This window comes from Neomonachus schauinslandi, chromosome 12 (genome assembly GCF_002201575.2).
Source record: "Neomonachus schauinslandi chromosome 12, ASM220157v2, whole genome shotgun sequence".
NCBI lineage: Eukaryota > Metazoa > Chordata > Mammalia > Carnivora > Phocidae > Neomonachus > Neomonachus schauinslandi.
This window is the reverse complement of record NC_058414.1, coordinates 93,650,255-93,670,576: the sequence shown is the minus strand read 5'-3', so window position 1 is coordinate 93,670,576 and position 20,322 is coordinate 93,650,255. Positions and strand designations below refer to the sequence as shown.

Here is a 20,322-nt window from a genome sequence, read left to right as displayed (position 1 = left end):
GCATTCAAGGGTTTTAGGTCTTGTCCTGACAGGTTCCAGTTACTCAAGCAAAAACCTTGGAGGCATTCATAAAATCTCTTTCTCTCACACCCCACATTCAATCTGTTTGGAAAATTTTGTTGGTTCTATCTTCTAAATATATCCCAAATCCAATCACATCTCACCACCTCCACTGATCACAATGGCCAAGACATCATCTTCTGCCTGGATTATCACATGAATCCCCTAAGAGGCCTCTCTGCTTTCTAATCCTACACTCAATACTTCATAAGGAAATGACCATCACTGCCTTATACCTAAAACCCTGATGTGGCTCCACATCCCTTCAGAAGAAAGTCCCACATCTTTACGACGCTCTACAAAACCCCGCATCACTGCTTTTACCTCGATCCTTTCTTGCTCTTCTCCCCCTCACCTGCCATGCCAGCCACACTGGCCTTTATGATACTCCTTAAACAAGTCTTAGGACTCTTGTCCTGATGGTTTCCTCCATCTGGATCCCTGTTCCCCAGATATCTGATGATCTAACTCACCCATCTTCATTTCATTGGTCATCTCTCATGCTGTCCACAGGCCTACCTATCCTGACTTCTGTGTAATATTGCAGAATGCCCCAACACACACACACACACACACACACACGCGCGCGCACATCCCTGGTACTGCCTCTTCCTCTTTCCCTATTCTACTATTTGTCCCACAGCACCAATCACCATCTAATACACTAGACCATTTACTTATGTTTTGTGTCTACTGTTATGGGATGTCTTCTCTAATCAGAATGTATGAGAGCAGGGGTACTTCTCTGCTTCATTCCCTATATAGCCCAAGCCCCTATAACAGAGCCTGGCGCATATGAGGTGCTCATACTTAATTGTTGAGTGAATACATTATCTCCCCCTCCTCAGATTGTGTTTGCAGTCAGTCTGTTCTTTAAATGGCACTTATATTGTTTTGCCCTGAATTGTTGTAGGGAGAAAGGAGTGAGACTGGTAAAAGCATTCTTAAAAAGGTAAAAACAGTAAGTTCTCCATGAGTAGATTTAACATATGTTCACTGAATTGTAGAAGGTATTTAAGAAAACTTGTATTTTAATCTGAAAAATATTTATTGACAACAAAAGGGAAAACACCTTTATCTTTTGAAATTGATATGTTCCTATCATTTTCTTCATGTTTTTAGAAGAAAGTAAGCCAGTTTGCAAATTTAGTTTATAGAAAAATGTATTACAGAGAAGGGCAGGGGGAACTTAAGCCTATTAAGTAATTTTCCTTTGTTTTTCCTAGTGATCCCTGCAAAAATCTCAGAATTTCCTGTCTATGTTTCTCTTTCCAGTTGCTCTGGCTTTTGATCCAGATTACCTAAATGGCATCACTCCCCCATACCTGGTCTACTTGAAATCTGATTACTTGCCCTGTGTTGGAGTTCTGATACACCCCCTTTGGGTGATCACAGCTGCACACTGTAACTTACCGTGAGTAATAAGCCCCCAATGCCACTTTGTGCTTTTGGTTCTCAGGTTGGGCATAGACTCAGATCCCTGCCTGGTGCCATTGCCCAATGAAGTGGGGTTAGGGAGGCCTTCTGGGGATGTGTTCAGTGGTAGAGAAAAAGGTCTTTGGGAAGGGGCTAATAAAGGCCCATAATGATGGATAGGTAATCTCTGCCAAGTCTTCTCTCAAACAACTACATTGTTCCAGAAAGCTTCAGGTGATGTTGGGGATTACAAATCCATCAAACGACAATGAAAAGAATATACAAGTAGTTGGCCATGTGAAGATGATCCATCATCCATACTTCTCAATCACTTCTATTGAGCATGACCTCATGTTAATCAAGCTGAGAGAAAGTGTTGAACTCAATGACTATGTGCAACTGGTCAACCTGCCTGAAGAACCTGTCCATGAAGAAACCATGTGCATGGTCTCCACGTGGGCCTATAACCTATGTGATGACTGTGAGTGACCTCAAGATAATCCTCTTCTCTCAGAATAGGACATACTCTGTCCCTTCTCTTCTCTTGGCTTCTGCAATTCTTCCCAATGAGGCTTCTTTTTTTTTTTTTTAAGATTTTATTTATTTATTTGACAGAGAGAGACACAGAGAGAGAGGGAACACAAGCAGGGGGAGTGGGAGAAGGAGAAGCAGGCTTCCCGCCGAGCAGGGAGCCCAATGCAGGGCTCGATCCCAGGACCCTGGGACCATGACCTGAGGTGAAGGCAGATGCTTAATGACTGAGCCACCGAGGCACCCCCCAATGAGGCTTCTTTCTAACTTCTTAATTCATCCTTGTCATCTCTCTTCCCTTTCCCTGTACCTCACTGAAGGAGTCCTTCCAGCTTTACCCCCCTCACTGTATCCTCCTATCATCTTTGCTTCCAGACATGATAGAAAAGGTATTAGTGGGAAGAAGACATTTGTATTCTAGTCCTAATTTGCTGTGTGACAGTTGGCCACTTTGCCTTTGGAGCATCAATTTTCTGAACTCCAAAATGTGGCACAAACTATATCAGATGTTTTCAAACTGTTCTAGGCAATAAAGAAACATAAAGCCTTGAAATATTGTAAAATAATATTAATGTATTAAACATAAGATAAATACATAATACTGTGCTAAATCAGGCAGAACTTCTGTATGCAAGACTGTGATACAAAAAAAAAAAAAATGAAAAGTTTAAGAAAAATATTTCTGAGGGGCACCTGTGTGGCTCAGTCAGTTGAGCGTCTGCCTTCGGCTCAGGTCATGATCCCAGGGTCCTGGAATCGAGTCCCGAGTTGGGCTCTCTGCTCGGTGGGGAGTCTGCTTCTCCCTCTGTCCCTCCACCAACCTGTGCTTGCTCTCTCTCTCTCTTAAATAAATAAATAAAATCTTAAAAAAAAAACCAACTAATGATGTACTGTATGGTGGCTAACTTAACATAATAAAAAAAAGAGAAAAAAATTTCTGAAACATTTTTGACTGGTAACATTCTGAACATTCACTCTTTTCTTTACAAAATTTAAAAAATGACTACCATTTAAAACAGTGGAATCTCTCCATATAATCTGAATCTCCTGAATTGCACGGTCGACCTCAGCTTTCTTCTACATCACATGCTTCAGATTCCATGAAAAAACTGAGAAAATTAAGACAACTTTCTCTCTTCTAAGTTTTGAGCCTGTCTGCCCACCATCCCATTCCAATATTTTCCAAATTCAAAACCACTATCTGTAGCTATTAATCAAGAGAGTAATGAGTATGGGAGAAGGAGGGTTGATTAACTATAAGGAAAATGGAACTATGGTCTGTATATACTATATAGTTCTATGATAGACCTTTAGGAAGAATTATTAGTACAATTTAACTCATGAGTAAGTTTGTTTTTGTATTTAATATACATCGTATGCTGTATACCATAGTATGAAAAGGAGATTCATGTTGACCAAACCTGTCAGATTACACCCACCCATCTACCCTGAGTCTCCATTTATAGAAGTCAGGAGGTGGCTATTCACTTATCTTAACAGTGCTGCCATTCCTCCAAACTTTTTAAACTGCTCTTTCAGACCTTGAGAGGTACATTTCCTTGAATATATCAAAAAAGTAGAAATTCTTTTTTTTCCCAGCTTTATGGAGGTATAATTAAAAAATAAAGATTATATAGACTTAAGCTATATAGTGTCATGTTTTGATGCCCCCTATTGAGCTAATTATCCATCACCTCACATATTTACCTTATATATATGTGTGTGTGGTGAGAGTATTTAAGACCTACTCTCTTAGAAAGTTTTAAGTACATGGTACAATATTATTAACTATAGTCACCATGCTGTACATTCAATCTCCAGTACTTAGACATCTAATAATTAAAAGTTTGTACCCTTTGATCAACAACCCTCCCCCCATATCTTCCACCCACCAGCCTCTGACAACCACCATTGTATTCTCCATTTCTGTGAGTTTGGCTTTTTTAGATTCCACATAGGTGTGAGATTATATGGTATTTGTCTTTCTTTGTCTGGCTTATTTCACTTAGCATTATGTCCTCTACACAAGTAGAAACTTTTTGTCCTGTGAGAGTCAATTTGAGTTTTGAAAATAAATGTCTCCCTGATGAGCAGTATACTTGATTCATCTGGGTTATGACACTTGTATCTAAAAGAGATACAACTTACCCCCGCCCCACCTCCAAAATTCAGTTTATTTTGATCTGGCTTATGAAGCCATTTTTTTTTTTAACTGATACTGAATTTTTCTGATCTGACAAATGAAAACTAGACTCTCTAGATTCCTTCAAATTCTAAAAGTAGAAGAGATGTCATTTAAGGGTACAAACTTAAAACTAGTAGATAAACAAGTCCTGGAGACCTAATGTATAACATACTTAATACAGACAACAATATCATACTATAATCAAACTTGCTAAGAGACTAGATCTTAATTATTACCACCACAGAAAAGAAATGATAATTATGTGACATGTTAGAGGAGCTAACAATAGCTACAATAGCAATCACGTTACAATCCATAAATATATCAAATAAACACATTGAACACCTTAAATTTATATATTGTTACATGTCAAATATATTTCAATAAAAAAATTTAAAAGGAGACAGTGATGAATTTAAACTATGGGACAAATAATAAACATGAACACTCCAAAAATAAAATAAAATAATAAAGAATTCCATATTAAAGGCTATTCTTTAAATGTTTTTTTTTTTTTTTAAGTAGATTTATTTACTTACTTGAGATAGAGAGAGAGAGAGAAAGAGTATGCACTTGCGAGGGTTTGGGGAGGGGCAGAGGGAGAGAGAATCTAAAACAGACTCCACACAGAGCACAGAGCCCGACATGGGGCTCTATCTCACAACCCTGAGATCACTACCTGAGCCAAAACCAAGAGTTGGACGCTTAACTAACTACACCATCCAAGCACAGTCAGTTAAGCATTTAGAGTTCTAGAAAATCTTTATTTCATTGCAGAGATGTCTCATTTTTACATATAACTTCCAGGAATTTAACCTCTTTTATAAAGAGATAAACACTTGTATCATGAGAAATGGTTAATCTGATCATTTCCTGCTGTCTGAGAAGCTACAGCTGTGATTTCTCTCAGTGTTTGATCTCTTTTCCTTTCTTCCAGAAGAAGAAATGTGCTGAAAAAGAGGGCAAGTAAAAAAGGAGGTTTGTTATCTACTAACTCTTAAGGAAGTTGTACACCTTTCTTTCCTCTAGCCAAGGGGCCCGACTCACTGCAGAATGTGAACATCTCCATAATCTACAGGAGTGAGTGCCTCGAGGCCTATAAAACTTACAGGATCCAAGAAAGTATGCTGTGCCTGGGCATTGTTCCAGGAAGGAGGCTGCCCTGCAAGGTAATGTACTCGATGCCTTAGTTTGCCCATTTTATTTCTTATGTCTTTTGCCAGAAAGATAAGATAACCCTACATCCCTTTTGTTCCAGCAGGAAGTCACAGCTGCCCCAGCAGTCTGCAATGGGGTACTTCAAGGGATATTGACTTTTTTAGATGGATGTGTTTTGAGAGCTGATGTTGGCATCTATACCAGAATCTTTAAGTACATGCCCTGGATTAGAAATACAATGGACAACTACTGAGCTGCCATAACAGGAAGTCTAGATCATGTGACACAGCCTGTCCCTATGTCCAGCCTCACAATGGAGCCTAAATAGATGCCCTCGGTTGCGCCAGGCATGCCTGTCTCTCTTCTGCCCAACAGAGTGGGTGATGTGTACATCCCCGTACTGTGACCATACATGACAACCCTTCTTCTTCCTCTTTTGACAAAGATGACAAACACCATATCCCTTAGGCAGTTGAAGTTTATGAAGTGGGGACTGTGTTCTAACAAAGGGATCATTGACCTATTGAAAAAAGGCCACTCAGCCATTTAGGGTGACAAAACCCCTATTACTTGCATTGAGTTAACATGTGCTTTTGGCAAGTCACACATGCCAGAAGGAAAAAGGAAGCCTGACAAAGAGTGAGCTAACTAGAAGTATAAGTGAGGGAAAAGGTTTCTGGGAAGGAACCTGTAAGAGGTGTTGCGCTTAGTTTCTCCTTGCCCATAGGACTCTCAACACTGGCCACAGATCCTGGTCATTCATTTTGCAAGGTTCTGGGTAGAGACTTGAGCCATGAGAGGTTAATACAAAAGCGAACTGGGGGATGAGACATAGCAGGTGAAACAGGGAGTCTGGGCCAGATTTTGTCAACACATGCTTGCCCTTTCTGTTATGCCAGCTGCCACAGGGACTCCATTCTCTCCAACTGTTACTCTTGCATTTTTCTTCCTCTCTTTTCACCTCACCCCTGCAGCTAGCTCCAGTTACCACCTGAGAGTTTTAACTGATAGTTACTGAGAATCAAAAGCACAGAAACCAAACTGAGTTTTAGAGGGTTTTGCCTGTGGCCACTACAGGTGGGACTGTTGAAAACTTACAGTCCAGCTAGGGGACAAGGGAACTCCTCTCAGGAAGCAGAGTTCCAGCAATAAATCTTGTCTTCTCCAGGATTCGAAAACCTCTCGGTAAAGCCTAGCTTGCAGTGTTCAAAAGCAACCCTTTGTGTATGGATTATTCAGGCAATTGTGAGAGCTTCACTTTCATGTGTGTTATTAACTGACATTTTAGCTATGGGGAAACAGATGGTTTTTGCAAGAGAGCACCTCACCCTCTGGAGATGTTTCCCACCTTAAAATGGTGCTATGATTTCAATAGTTCATCCTGGTACCTTATAAAACTACTTGATTTCAGGTGATGAAGCGTATGTCAAGTTCACTGAATTCCATGGGGATCAGCGTACTGTCTCACCACCATCACTGTATAGTGACTTCCTTGGTTGGAAAATACATTCCTCTGTTGTGAGGTACATAAGGCATTCAGTTAATTCAAGGATGGTAGTGCTGGGAAGGTGGCAAGGGATAGAAAATCCAAATCTAGACTATATCATTTTCAGTGAGGACAATAGCTATTTCCTCTATGTTAAAAGGGGCTGTTGGGGTCCCTGGGGTACAGTACTACATCAGGACTATATCAGGGCTGAGATGGTTCACTGACACTGGCACACTGGATCTGCAGCAGTGAGACTTTTAGGAAGTCCCTGCATATGCTCCATTTAGTCCCATTATTTGTTTATGGAGTCACTAAAAAGCCCTCAAGAAAATGAAGAAGGACTTTAGAACAGATCTGCTTATCTATTCCATTATTAAAGTCTACTGAATTGAAAACATTTTGGTGAGAATTCTCATGGGATACAAATTCTCCTGCTGCAAGCTCACCCTGAAAAATCCTACTAAATAATTTTTCCCCAAACAGCTAATCCCCATTCCCTCCATCTTCCTCCTTCTGAGTGCCTGTCAAGGTAGGCCATAAGCCACTCCCAAGAAATTCACATAAATCTCAACCTCAGGGAAGAAAACAACTAGATGTGTGTTCATTGAACTTCTGTCTCCTGAGAAGAACCTCATTCTTCTCTTTCCTTCGGGGCATCCCTCTGAGGGGTTTTATAATCATAGCAGTAGACATGCAATCAGTCCTAATATATTAACCAGTGAAGTCTTTCCACCCTCACTGAACTGTTTATGAAGAAATCTCTTTGAGGTCACAGTGTGGCTTAAGGAAAGATTTCCCAGAGGAATTGCTTGTGCAACTTATTTGGACTTTCAGGGCCTAATTTACCTCTGATCTATTTACACTCCAAGTTGGGGATGGAATATTGCTAAGTATATTCAAGTCAATGACAAAGAAAGTCAGGTAGCCGCACCTAGATAGAGCAAGTTTCACAGCCAACAGGTGATCTGGAGTCAGGCATTTAGTCTCCACTAGACCCCAGTGGCAAACCAGAAGCTATTCCCCAAAAAGGAAAAAGGAGCATGACTTTGCTATCATGTTTTGGGAACCTCTATTTTGATTTTCTTATTAGGTTTTGCCATAAACTTCATTTAGTACACGAAAGATACTTCTAGAATCATTGAATCTACAGAATTTAAGCCTAAGAAATAGAGCCAATTGTATTTCAACCTGTGCTGGTTGAAAAGTCTTTTCTGCCTTAGTCTCTTCCTAAACTAGCATCTTTCTAGATCACTCATTAAATGGTTCAGCACACGATATCCTAATGAGATATATGTTGCTTATAAAATTTAGAGGTCTTCAGATATCATTTTTCATAGTAGGGAGCACAAGTATAACAATACATTCATTTCAATAGAGGAATCCAACATACACCCACAAGGTTCACCAGTTATATCACCTACCCACTACCATATATCTGTCTTTGCAAGCCAGGAAACTTGCTACTTCCTGTTATCTCATCCTACCAATATGATATCATTAATATCTTTGAGACTGTCAAGTTCTTTAAAGACTATATTCAGGTTCAGGGGCAGAGCAATGATGACTGCCTGAGCGTGGAGGTAAAAATATACTGTTGTCCCTGACAAATGAAAGCTAACTAATTCTAAGCTTCTCAAAGCCATGTACAAAAATACATTTTCCAGATGGATAGTTGCATACTGAGTGTGAAAGACTGCATTTTTTTTGCTCTAGTAAGGAACCACATACGGAACAGCAACTATAATTGGAGTTACCACGCGATACTCAAACACTATCATTCCCCACCACCCTTATGACATGAACAGCTGAAGAACCAAATGAAATTATAATACAAAATATCACCCGGCATATTTCAAGTCTATGTTGGTAGTACTGGCCTCTGCAGTGTGCTGATGCTTTAGATTTACTAAGGGGATGTTCGATCAACTTTCTCTTAGCCCTTTCTACAACAAAAGCTCACTTTGCAGGCCTGAAGGATATTGTAGAGATTCTACCAGTTGTAGAAAAAAATGTATGTACCCCTTCCACCCCTGCCAGTGCACACAGGTACTGTAGAAATAAATTCTAGATGGTTTCAGAGCCACATTGAATTACTCTAGGGAAGACTTAGGTAAAAAATCCAATTATCCCTCAATTTTCATAAGCCCCACTCTGATCAGAGGATAGCACTGAGTATAAGTCTTCCCCACCACCACAAACACCACAAATTAGTACCAATTCAGAATCAGAATCTCAAAAAATTCAGCTATGTTCTTGTCCCTAGAGCACAAGTCACCAAGTAAATAGACTCAGGCCATCTTTGTATGGGCTGGAAGGGACAATGTTAGAACAAGTTTCATTCTTTAGAGTACTGGGTTCCCCTTCATTCAAGGGGCATTGAATGAGTTAATGTAACTGAGGGGGCACCTGGGTGGCTCAGCCATTATGCGTCTGCCTTCAGCTCAGGTCATGATCCCAGGGTCCTTTGATGAGCCCTGCATCAGGCTCCCTGCTCTGCGGGAAGTCTGCTTCTCCCTCTCCCACTCCCCCTGCTTGTGTTCCCTCTCTCCCTGTGTCTCTCTCTGTCAAATAAATAAGTAAAATCTTTAAAAAAAAAATGTAACTAATTGAGGTTTGTGATGTAGGGAGGAGCCCATATCACTTTAGCATGTTGACTCACACCAGTCCACTATTATCAAATCCGTCAGGCGTTTTTTGTTTTTTGGTTATATAAATCAAATAAGAGCTTGAACTTCCTGTTCCAGTTTCATTCCTGGGGATCCTAGTTTTGTGGAGAACGCTTGAAAGAATCCTCTTTAGGGCCCCCAAACATCACCAGATAAGATTGTTTGTTTGTTTCCATTTTAAGAGTAAGAGAGGCAGATGAACTTAATAACTTGACATTTGTCCTTTTTCCTTAAACAAATTAAACTAAAATCTGAGAGGCCTTTTAGCAGGGGACAAAGGCCACTGTAAGAGGGCAATGTGTGACACCTGTAACGTTCTTCTGAACAGCCTCTTTGTTTATTTGCACTTTATGTTTTTAGCAGGAAATATGGTAGAATCCACCACTCAGGATCCTGAATGATGGGATACATCTTTCTAATTTTAAGTTTCAGACTTGGGACTCTCATGTTGCCATGTATCTAAGCCATATTCTCTATCAGCTCTAGAAGTAACTTTGCCAGAAATTTCCCTTCCCATCTTATTCCTTTGTCTCTCTCAACTTGTTCAGAACTTATGTAGAGAAAATGGGGGGGGGGGGCATGTCATTCATCAGTTTTTTCAAATCATAATAACATGTTAGGATTTGGACAGCGTGTGTTGTTCCATTGAGTAAGGGGATACCCCTTATAACCACTGTTCCCAAGGCTGAAAAGCTATGATCCCAAAAGCTAAATGAGGTTGGATAGGCCAGGGTCTTATAAAAACAAGGTGAAGATTAGGCTCGAGCCTATGTTTGTGCAGGAAATTCATGTCAGCTACTGTACTGATAAGACTTTCAAGACTTCTTACAATTTGTAATTCTTCTCCTGTGCATTCAGTTCAAGGACAGGAAGATTTCAGAAACCATAAGATGAGCTCTGTTCAATAGGGAATCAGGGTGGAAAAAAAGCCTTGATATGAGGTCATTGGCTCTAACAACTGGAGTAGAATCAAGTTGCCCACTGGAAGCTAAAGATAGAGATTAGAGAAACTGGCCTCGGGGCTGACACAGGCAAGGAACCCCAAGGTCATTGCTCCCAGGCCCTTTGAAAACTCAGCAGTACTAGGCACCTTCATTATCTCACTTTGGGGTTTCTTGCAGGTACTCTGACTAAAATCAAACCAGTGTTCCTTGTCATCTCTCTTTCCCAGTCTATGATTTGCTGTTTGTTGTTGGTGGTGGTTTGTTTTTAAGAGATTATTAAGTGTTAGTAAATCACATGTAGGATTTGCTTCAACTATAAAACGTGCATCCAAACTTGCTTTTGCCTGGCTCTCTGTAGCCCCAAACCCCTACCTTGAGCCATTTAGTTGGCACACCTATAATCTCTAGAGCCCCATCTACAAGAGCAGCCCAAGACATGGCTCCAATGCTATCCTTGGTTAAAAGAAGTTTAGCTCATCACCAGGCCAAACTTGCTGTTATACTTTTCTACCCAAATAGCCCAATTTTAGTAACTGGGCTTCTGTTCTATTCCTGCAGTGAAGGCTCCTCCCCTCCTCAGCCCCCTTTTTTAAATCCCAGTTCCATTAATGCTGTCTTTGTCTTGACAACCTTTTCTGTTTCCCCAGCTCCTGTAAGCCTAGGGCTCTGCCTGACTCTTCCCAGATGTTGCTGGAAACCCATAGGAGGCCTGCTGGTTTTCCTGGCCTGCTGCCCCTCTACTGGCCACCTGCCTGACTTCCCTTCCACCTTCACTTCAATATGCTTTGCTATCTGGATCCTGTCAGCTTAGCTGACTCTCCCCAGTGATTGTTATCTCCCCACTCTGATTTCTACCGTCTGCCCCTCCAGTGTGAGTTTATCTCATTTCTAGATCCCCAAAAGGATGATCTCGGGCTTAGCACAGCTGAAAGAGCACAGGTTTGGGATTCAATTTGGTATTTAATCCCAACTTCCACAGCTACTAGCTGTGTGTCCTCAGTCATTAAGGAATTCAACCTGTCTTGTTTAGTTTATCTCTAAAATAGGACCAATAATACTCTTCTGGATTATTGGGAATAAATAGGATAATTTATGTAAGGCACGAAGCATAATATTTAGCACACAGTAGGCACTCAATAAATGATAATCCCACTTAAATCTTTGCCAAGGTATTACTGGTAATCGGTCACCATTTCTTTACACCTGAGTTTATCTTTCTTCAATTAGGACGGAAGCTATTTTCATGTACACACACACACAACACACACACACACAATCAATCAGGTTATGTCAGAGAGCCAAAGAACATCCTGATAGAACTTACCAATATAAGTTCCCTTTCCTCAGGCGTCAGGCACTTGTGCCTTTCCCTGCCTGTATGGGAGAGGCCCTTAGGTATGAAATACAGAAAGGAAGTTTTACAACGTTATTGTATTTATTTGGGTAGCGGTCTAAATCTGTAACTGCAACATAAGTACCTTGTAGTATCACTTAGGCAATTGCTAGATAGGGTTGCTTTGTTTTTGAAGTGTTTCCCTGATTTCAGAAATCCTAAACACTCATTCTATGTAATGAGGAGAACCCACAAAAGTAGAAAAATAAGTTTAAATTCACAATCCTAACTATTATATTATTTTGTAAAGTTTTCTGGTATTCTATACCTTCTCCTCAGTTTAGCTAACTGTTAATCCACATCGGGATTCATTGCCTACCGAACCCAGTTAATGGAGTTTATCCCTGTTTATCCTTAACAAGCCCCAAACTCAAAGCACTTGCATGGATTCTGAAGCTCTAATAATTATTAACCCATTATCAACGCTCTCTTCCCAAGCCCACCTGTATCTAAGCCCCTACCTTCACATTAGACCCATGCTTGCTCTTCTGCTCAGGGGCCTGGAAATGATGGTGTAGGGGCCATAAATATGGGCTATGTTGCTGTTCTGGGCTCAGGAATCTAAATTATAACAAAGACACTCATCCTGCAAGTGAAACTTTGAGCTCATGCTTTCTGCTTTCCAAGGACCTTCTAAATGAAGGAATAAGGAAGGTAAGAAGAGGGGTAAAATTTGGAGGAGGTAAAGAGGATACATGCCTCATATTTCTTGAAAGTTCACACCATATCTGGTAAAATACTGAAAATGGAGTATTCTATGCATGTATCGATTAGTTGAGAGGATGACTAAGACAAAGGAGAACATAGAGATGGCTGCCTTAGGTGAGGATACTCACCAGCAAGCCCTGGAAGTCCACCATCTTAAAACGAATCCAAACCATGGAGATACGACAGGGCAGAATCCAATTTACACAATCATAACATATAGTACTTTCCCCTCCAAATGATTGGATGTTGTTAGTATAATTTTGTCTATTCCCATCTGGACCCCTCAAAACCTAGGACAAGTCTGTGGGGTACTGAGCGTCTTTGCAGGACACTCACCTGACCTGCTGTCACATCACGTGTGGACGTCCCAGTGCTCTCTGACCACGTCTGCAACATGATGGGCGCTGGCTTTCTGGAAGGGGCAGAGATGCCCACCACGTCACACCTCCCTCATTGCAGTGGCGATGCATTCATCATGCAACAAGGCAGCATCATGAGGTATTGAGAGTCATCAACTCGGAATTCCTGTACTTGAGTGCTGGTTATGTGACATCAGGCAAGTCGTCCCAGGTGTCGAGCATCCATTTCCCTATTAAAACAAAAACAGAAAAAACCCCGCAAAAAATGGTGGTTCTTGCCTAATCGGGCATTTGAAAGTATTGGATGAGAAAATGAAGATAAACATACTTCCCAAGGACATGGACAAATCCCTCACACCAGCCTGCAGACAGGAGACTACATCACAGAGACCAGTATTTCCTATCTGAATAATGACAGGTAAATAACGTAATCCAACCAAAAAGCATTGTTTGGGCCCCTAACATCGGCCAATCTAGGAGGGCTAGTTTAATCACCAAGGAATAAAGGGTCTAGGCAGTGGTATTAAGGCATAGTTCATGGTCCAAGTGAGCAGAATTGCATCTGGGAAGTCTCCACAGAGCTCCCAGGGATGGAGGTTCAAGAGGTCCCATCAGAGCAATGTTGCCTTCCATTGCTCCGGTGATGGTGCTTGGCTGTAGTTGTTTCAAGAGCAGCTAGGAGAGGACCTGAGCATTCCTTTTTTTTTTTTTTAATTTTATTATGTTAATCACCATACATTACATCTTTAGTTTTTGATATAGTGCTCCACGATTCATTGTTTGTGTATAACACCCAGTGCTCCATGCAGAATGTGCTCTCTTTAATACCCATCACCAGGCTAACCCATCCTCCCACCCCCCTCCCCTCTAGAACCCTCAGTTTGTTTTTCAGAGTCCATCTTCTCCCATGGTTCATCTCCCCCTCTGATTTCCCCCCCTTCATTCTTCCCCTCCTGCTATCTTCTTCTTCTTCTTTTTTTAATATATATTGTATTATTTGCTTCAGAGGTACAGATCCACAATTCAACAGTCCTGCACAATTCACAGTGCTCACCACAGCACACACCCTCCCCAATGTCTATCACCCAGCCACCCCATCCCTCCCATCCCCCACCACTCCAGCAACCCTCAGTTTCTTCCCTGAGATTAAGAATTCCTCGTATCAGTGAGGTCATATGATACATGTTTTTTTCTGATTGACTTATTTCACTCAGCATAACACCCTCCAGTTGCATCCACATCGTTGCAAATGGCAAGATCTCATTCCTTTTCATGGCTGCATAATATTCCATGGTATATATATACCACTTCTTCTTTATCCATTCATCTGTCAATGGACATCTTGGCTCTTTCCACAGTTTGGCTATTGTGGACATTGCTGCTATAAACATTGGGGTGCACGTACCCCTTCGGATCCCTACATTTGTATCTTTGGGGTAAATACCCAGTAGTGCAATTGCTGGATCGTAGGGTAGCTCTATTTTCAACTTTTTGAGGAACCTCCATACTGTTTTTCAGAGTGGCTGCACCAGCTTGCATTCCCACCAACAGTGTAGGAGGGTTCCCCTTTCTCCGCATCCCCGCCAATATCTGTCGTTTCCTGACTTGTTAATTTTAGCCATTCTGACTGGTGTGCAGTCGTATCTCATTGAGGTTTTGATTTGGATTTCCCTGATGCCGAGCAATGTTGAGAACTTTTTCATGTGTCTGTTGGCCGTTTGGATGTCTTCTTTGGAAAAATGTCTGTTCATGTCTTCTGCCCATTTCTTGACTGGATTCTTTATTCTTTGGGTGTTGAGTTTAAGAAGTTCTTTATAGATTTTGGATACTAGCCCTTTATCTTATATGTCATTTGCAAATATCTTCTCCCATTCTGTCCATTGTCTTTTGGTTTTGTTGACCGTTTCTTTTGCTGTGCAAAAGCTTTTTATCTTGATGAAGTCCCAATAGTTCATTTCTGCCCTTGCTTCCCTTGCCTTTGGCGATGTTTCTAGGAAGAAGTTGCTGCGGCTGAGGTCGAAGAGGTTGCTGCCTGGGTTCTCCTTTAGGATTTTGATGGATTCCTGTCTCACATTTAGGTCTTTCAACATTTTGAGTCTATTTTTGTGTGGTGTAAGGAAATGGTCCAGTTTCATTCTTCTGCATGTGGCTGTCCAATTTTCCCAACACCATTTGTTGAAAAGACTGTCTTTTTTCCATTGGACATTCTTTCCTGCTTTGTCAAAGATTAGTTGGGCATAGAGTTGAAGGTCCATTTCTGGGCTCTCTATTCTGTTCCATTGATCATGTGTCTGTTTTTGTGCCAGTACCATACTGTCTTGATGATGACAGCTTTGTAATAGAGCTTGAAGTCCGGAATTGTGATGCTGCTAGCTTTGCTTTTCTTTTTCAACATTCCTCTGGCTATTTGGGATCTTTTCTTGTTCCATACAAATTTTAGGATTATTTGTTCCATTTCTTTGAAAAAAGTGGATGGTATTTTGATGGGGATTGCATTGAATGTGTAGATCACTCTAGGTAGCGTTGACATCTTCACAATATTTGTTCTTCCAGTCCATGAGCATGGAATGTTTTTCCATTTCTTTGTGTCTTCCTCAATTTCTTTCATGAGTATTTTATAGTTTTCTGAGTACAGATCCTTTGCCTCGTTGGTTAGATTTATTCCTAGGTATCTTATGGTTTTGGGTGCAATTGTAAATGGGATCGACTCCTTAATTTCTCTTTCTTCTGTCTTGTTGTTGGTGTATAGGAATGCCACTAATTTCTGTGCATTGATTTTATATCCTGCCACTTTACTGAATTCCTGTATGAGTTCTCGCAGTTTTGGGGTGGAGTCTTTTGGGTTTTCCACATAAAGTATCATATCATCTGCAAAGAGTGAGAGTTTGACTTCTTCTTTGCCAATTTGGATGCCTTTGATTTCTTTTTGTTGTCTGATTGCTGTGGCTAGGACTTCTAATACTAGATTGAATAGCAGTGGTGATAGTGGACATCCTTGCTGTGTTCCTGACCTTAGGGAGACAGCTCTCAGTTTTTCCCCATTGAGAATGATATTCGCTGTGGGTTTTTCATAGATGGTTTTTATGATATTGAGGTATGTATCCTCTATCCCTATACTCTGAAGAGTTTTGATCAAGAAAGGATGCTGTACTTTGTCAAATGCTTTTTCTGCATCTATTGAGAGGATCATATGGTTCTTGTTCTTTCTTTTGTTAATGTATTGTATCACGTTGATTGATTTGCGGATGTTGAACCAACCTTGCAGCCCAGGGATAAATCCACTTGGTCGTGGTGAATAATCCTTTTAATGTACTGTTGCATCCTATTGGCTAGTATTCTGGTGAGAATTTTTGCATCCATGTTCATCAAGGATATTGATCTGTAATTCTTCTTTTTGATGGGGTCTTTGTCTGGTTTTGGGATCAAGGTAATGGTGGCCTCATAAAACGAGTTTGGAAGTTTTCCTTCCATTTCTATTTTTTGGAACAGTTTCAGAAGAATAGGTATTAATTCTTCTTGAAATGGTTGGTAGAATTCCCCTGGGAGGCCATCCGGCCCTGGGCTCTTGTTTGTTGGGAGATTTTTGATGACTGCTTCAGTTTCTTTAGTGATTATAGGTCTGTTCAGGTTTTCTATTTCTTCCTGGTTCAGTTTTGGTAGTTGATACATCTCTAGGAATGCATCCATTTCTTCCAGGTTATCTAATTTGCTGGCATATGCTTGCTCATAATATGTTCTTATAATTGTTTGTATTTCTTTGGTGTTGGTTGTGAACTCTCTTTCATTCATGATTTTGTTGATTTGGGTCATTTCTCTTTTCTTTTTGATAAGTCTGGCCAGGGGTTTATCAATCTTGTTAATTCTTTCAAAGAACCAGCTCCTAGTTTCGTTGATCTGTTCTACTGTTTTTTGGTTTCTAGTTCATTGATTTCTGCTCTGATCTTTATTATTTCTCTTTTCCTGCTGGGCTTAGGCTTTATCTGCTGTTCTTTCTCCAGCTCCTTTAGGTGTAGGGTTATGTTGTGTATTTGAGACCTTTCTTGTTTCTTGAGAAAGGCTTGTATTGCTATATACTTTCCTCTTAGGACTGCCTTTGCTGCATCCCAAAGATTCTGAACAGTTGTGTTTTCATCTTCATCTCTTTCCATGAAATTTTTTAATTCTTCTTTAATTTCCTGGTTGACCCATTCATTCCTTAGTAGGATGCTCTTTAGCCTCCATGTACTTGAGTTCTTTCCGACTTTCCTCTTGTGATTGAGTTCTAGTTTCAAAGCACTGTGGTCTGAAAATATGCAGGGAATGATCCCAATCTTTTGGTACTGATTGAGACCTAATTTGTGACCTAGGATGTGATCTATTCTGGAGAATGTTCCAAGGGCACTAGAGAAGAACGTGTATTCTGTTGCTTTGGAATGGAATGTTCTGAATATATCTGTGAAGTCCATTTGGTCCAGTGTGTCATTTAAAGTTTTTATTTCCTTGTTGATTTTTTGCTTAGACGATCTGTCCATTTCAGTGAGGGGGATGTTAAAGTCCCCTACTATTATTGTATTGTTGTTGATGTGTTTCTTTGCTTTTGTTATTAATTGGTTTATATAATTGGCTGCTCCCATGTTAGGGGCATAGATATTTACCATTATTAGATCTTCTTGTTGGATAGACCCTTTAAGTAGGATATAGTGTCCTTCCTCATCTCTTATTAGTCTTTGGTTTAAAATCTAATTTGTCTGATATAAGGATTGCCACCCCAGCTTTCTTTTGGTGTCCATTAGCATGGTAAATGGTTTTCCACCCCCTCACTTTCAATGTGGAGGTGTCTTTGGGTCGAAAATGAGTCTCTTGCAGACAGCATATCGATGGGTCTTGTTTTTTAATCCAATCTGATAGCCTGTGTCTTTTGATTGGGGCATTTAGCCCATTTACTCAGGGTAACTATTGAAAGATATGAATTTAGTGCCATTGTATTGCCTGTAAGGTGACTGTTACTGTACATTGTCTGTGTTCCTTTCTGGTCTATGTTACTTTTAGGCTCTCTCTTTGCTTAGAGGACCCCTTTTAATATTCCTTGTAGGGCTGGTTTCGTGTTTGCAAATTCCTTTAGTTTTTGTTGTCCTGGAAGCTTTTTATCTCTCCTTCTATTTTCAATGACAGCCTAGCTGGATATAGTATTCTTGGCTGCATATTTTTCTCATTTAGTGCTCTGAATATATCCTGCCAGTCCTTTCTGGCCTGCCAGGTCTCTGTGGATAGGTCTGTTGCCAATCTAATGTTTCTACCGTTGTAGGTTACACATCTCTTCTCCCAAGCTGTTTTCAGGATTTTCTGTTTGTCTCTGAGACTCGTAAGTTTTACTATTAGATGTCGGGGTGTTGACCTATTTTTATTGATTTTGAGAGGGGTTCTCTGTGCCTCCTGGATTTTGATGCCTGTTTCCTTCCCCAAATTAGGGAAGTTCTCTGCTATAATTTGCTCCATTATACCTTCTGCCCCTCTCTCTCTCTTTCTTCTTCTTCTGGATCCCAATTATTCTAATGTTGTTTTGTCTTATGGTGTCGCTGATCTCTTGAATTCTGCCCTCGTGATCCCATAGTTGTTTATCTCTCTTTTTCTCAGCTTCTTTATTTTCCATCATTTGGTTTTCTATATGACTAATTCTCTCTTCTGCCTCATTTATCCTAGCAGTTAGCACCTCCATTTTTTATTGCACCTCATTAATAGCCTTTTTGATTTTGACTTGGTTAGATTTTAGTTCTTTTATTTCTCAAAAAAGGGTTTCTCTAATAACTTCCATGCTTTTTTCAAGCCCAGCTAGTATCTTTAAAATCATCATTCTGAACTCTAGTTCCAACATTGTACTAATGTCTGTATTGAGTAGGGCCCTGGCAGTCAGTACTGCCTCTTGTTCTTTTTGTTGAGGTGATTTTTTCTGTCTTGTCATTTTGTCCAGAGGAGAATAGATGAATGAGAGAACAAAATGCTAACAGGGTAGCAACATCCCCAGAAAATATACTCTAAACAAATCAGAAAAGACCTGAAACCAGGGGAAAAGAAAGGGAAAGAAAGAAAAAAAAAAAAAAAAAGAAACAGGTAAAAACAAACAAAAACAGAAGAAAACAAAAAAACCAGAATATGATCAAATATGATCAGGCTGGTGCATAGATCAGTGTCACACACTAGATTTTGGGTGTATTTTGATCTGTTAGAAGAAAGTGCCTCCCAAAATGTTAAAGAAAGAAAAACCTATATATGTACAAAAGTAAGGGTTAATACAATGAAGGGATGGAATATGACTGTAAAAATGAAAATTAGAAAAAATTTTCTAAAAGGAATTGATAAGAAGTTGTTTGAAAGAAGATTTAAAAAGAAAGAAAGAAAAACAAGGGAGAGAATGTGATCAGGCAGGAGACTAGAACAAAGGCATACACTAGAGATTTAGGGTATATTTCGATCTGTTAGAAGAAACTGTATCTCAAAATTTTAAAAAGAGAACAACTTACATATATATGCCAAAAATACGGGTAACTACTATGAAGGGATAGAATATGACTCTAAAAATGAAAAATAAAAATGTTTTTTTAAAAAAGGGATTGATAAGATGTTGGTTGAAAAAGGGAAAAAGAAAAATTCAAAAAAAAGAAAAAAAAAGACAGTTAAAAAAAATTAACTTTGAAAGACTAAAGAATCATGGTAGAAAAGCCATGGATTCTATGTGCAGTATTCCCCTAGCGCTGTAGTTCTGCCATTCTCTTTGATCGCTAAACTTGGTTTTGTCTGGCTGTTCTCGCTGATCCTCTGGGGGAGGGGCCTGTTGCCGTGGTTTCCAAATGTCTTTGCTGGAGGCGGAAGTGCCCCGCCCTTGCCGGTCCGGGCTAAGTAATCTGCTCGGGTTTGCTCTCTGGAGCTTTTGTTCCCTGCGAGCTTTCCGTACAGCTTTGGGGGCAGAGAGTGAAAATGCTGGCCTTCCAATCTCCGCCCCGGAGGAGCCGAGAACTCGGGGCCCCGCTTCTCAGTGAGCCCCCAGAGAAAAGCCGTCAGTCACTCCCGTCTCCCCGGTCTCCAGCCGCACTCCGTGCTCACCCGGCCTGTGACCGCGCGTTTCTATCTCTGGCACCCGACCCCGGGTGGAGTCTCCAAACCCAGCAGATCCCTGCGGTGCACTCCCGTGCGGCTCCTCCCGGGGGAGGAAGGTGAGTCTCCCCCGATCTGCCGCTTGTTGGGTCCCTGCTGGAGGAGCAGGGGCCCCACTGTGCCGCGGATCACGGTTTATGGCAACCCCGAGCTGAGAGCCCGCGCCTCGCCTCTGTCTCTGCAGCCGGCTTCCCTCCTCTGATACCTGGGAGCTCTGCTGCACTAAGGCACCCCCGGACTTTCTGTGACCCCGAGGGTCCTGAGACCACACTGTCCCACGAGGGT

At 40.8% G+C, this 20,322-nt stretch overlaps 1 protein-coding gene across 1 annotated transcript in view; it reads left to right on the top strand.

The window, feature by feature from the left end:
* The window catches only part of LOC110582903 (serine protease 58), a 10,431-nt gene extending 4,748 nt beyond the window's left edge, over positions 1–5,683 (top strand). Inside the window, exons 2-5 of the mRNA XM_044920017.1 lie at positions 1,336–1,474; positions 1,701–1,957; positions 5,222–5,361; positions 5,454–5,683. Of these exons, the coding sequence (XP_044775952.1) occupies positions 1,336–1,474; positions 1,701–1,957; positions 5,222–5,361; positions 5,454–5,603 (686 nt within the window). The 3' untranslated portion in view covers positions 5,604–5,683. The remainder of the gene's footprint in view (positions 1–1,335; positions 1,475–1,700; positions 1,958–5,221; positions 5,362–5,453) is intronic.
* Positions 5,684–20,322: the final 14,639 nt, after the last annotated feature.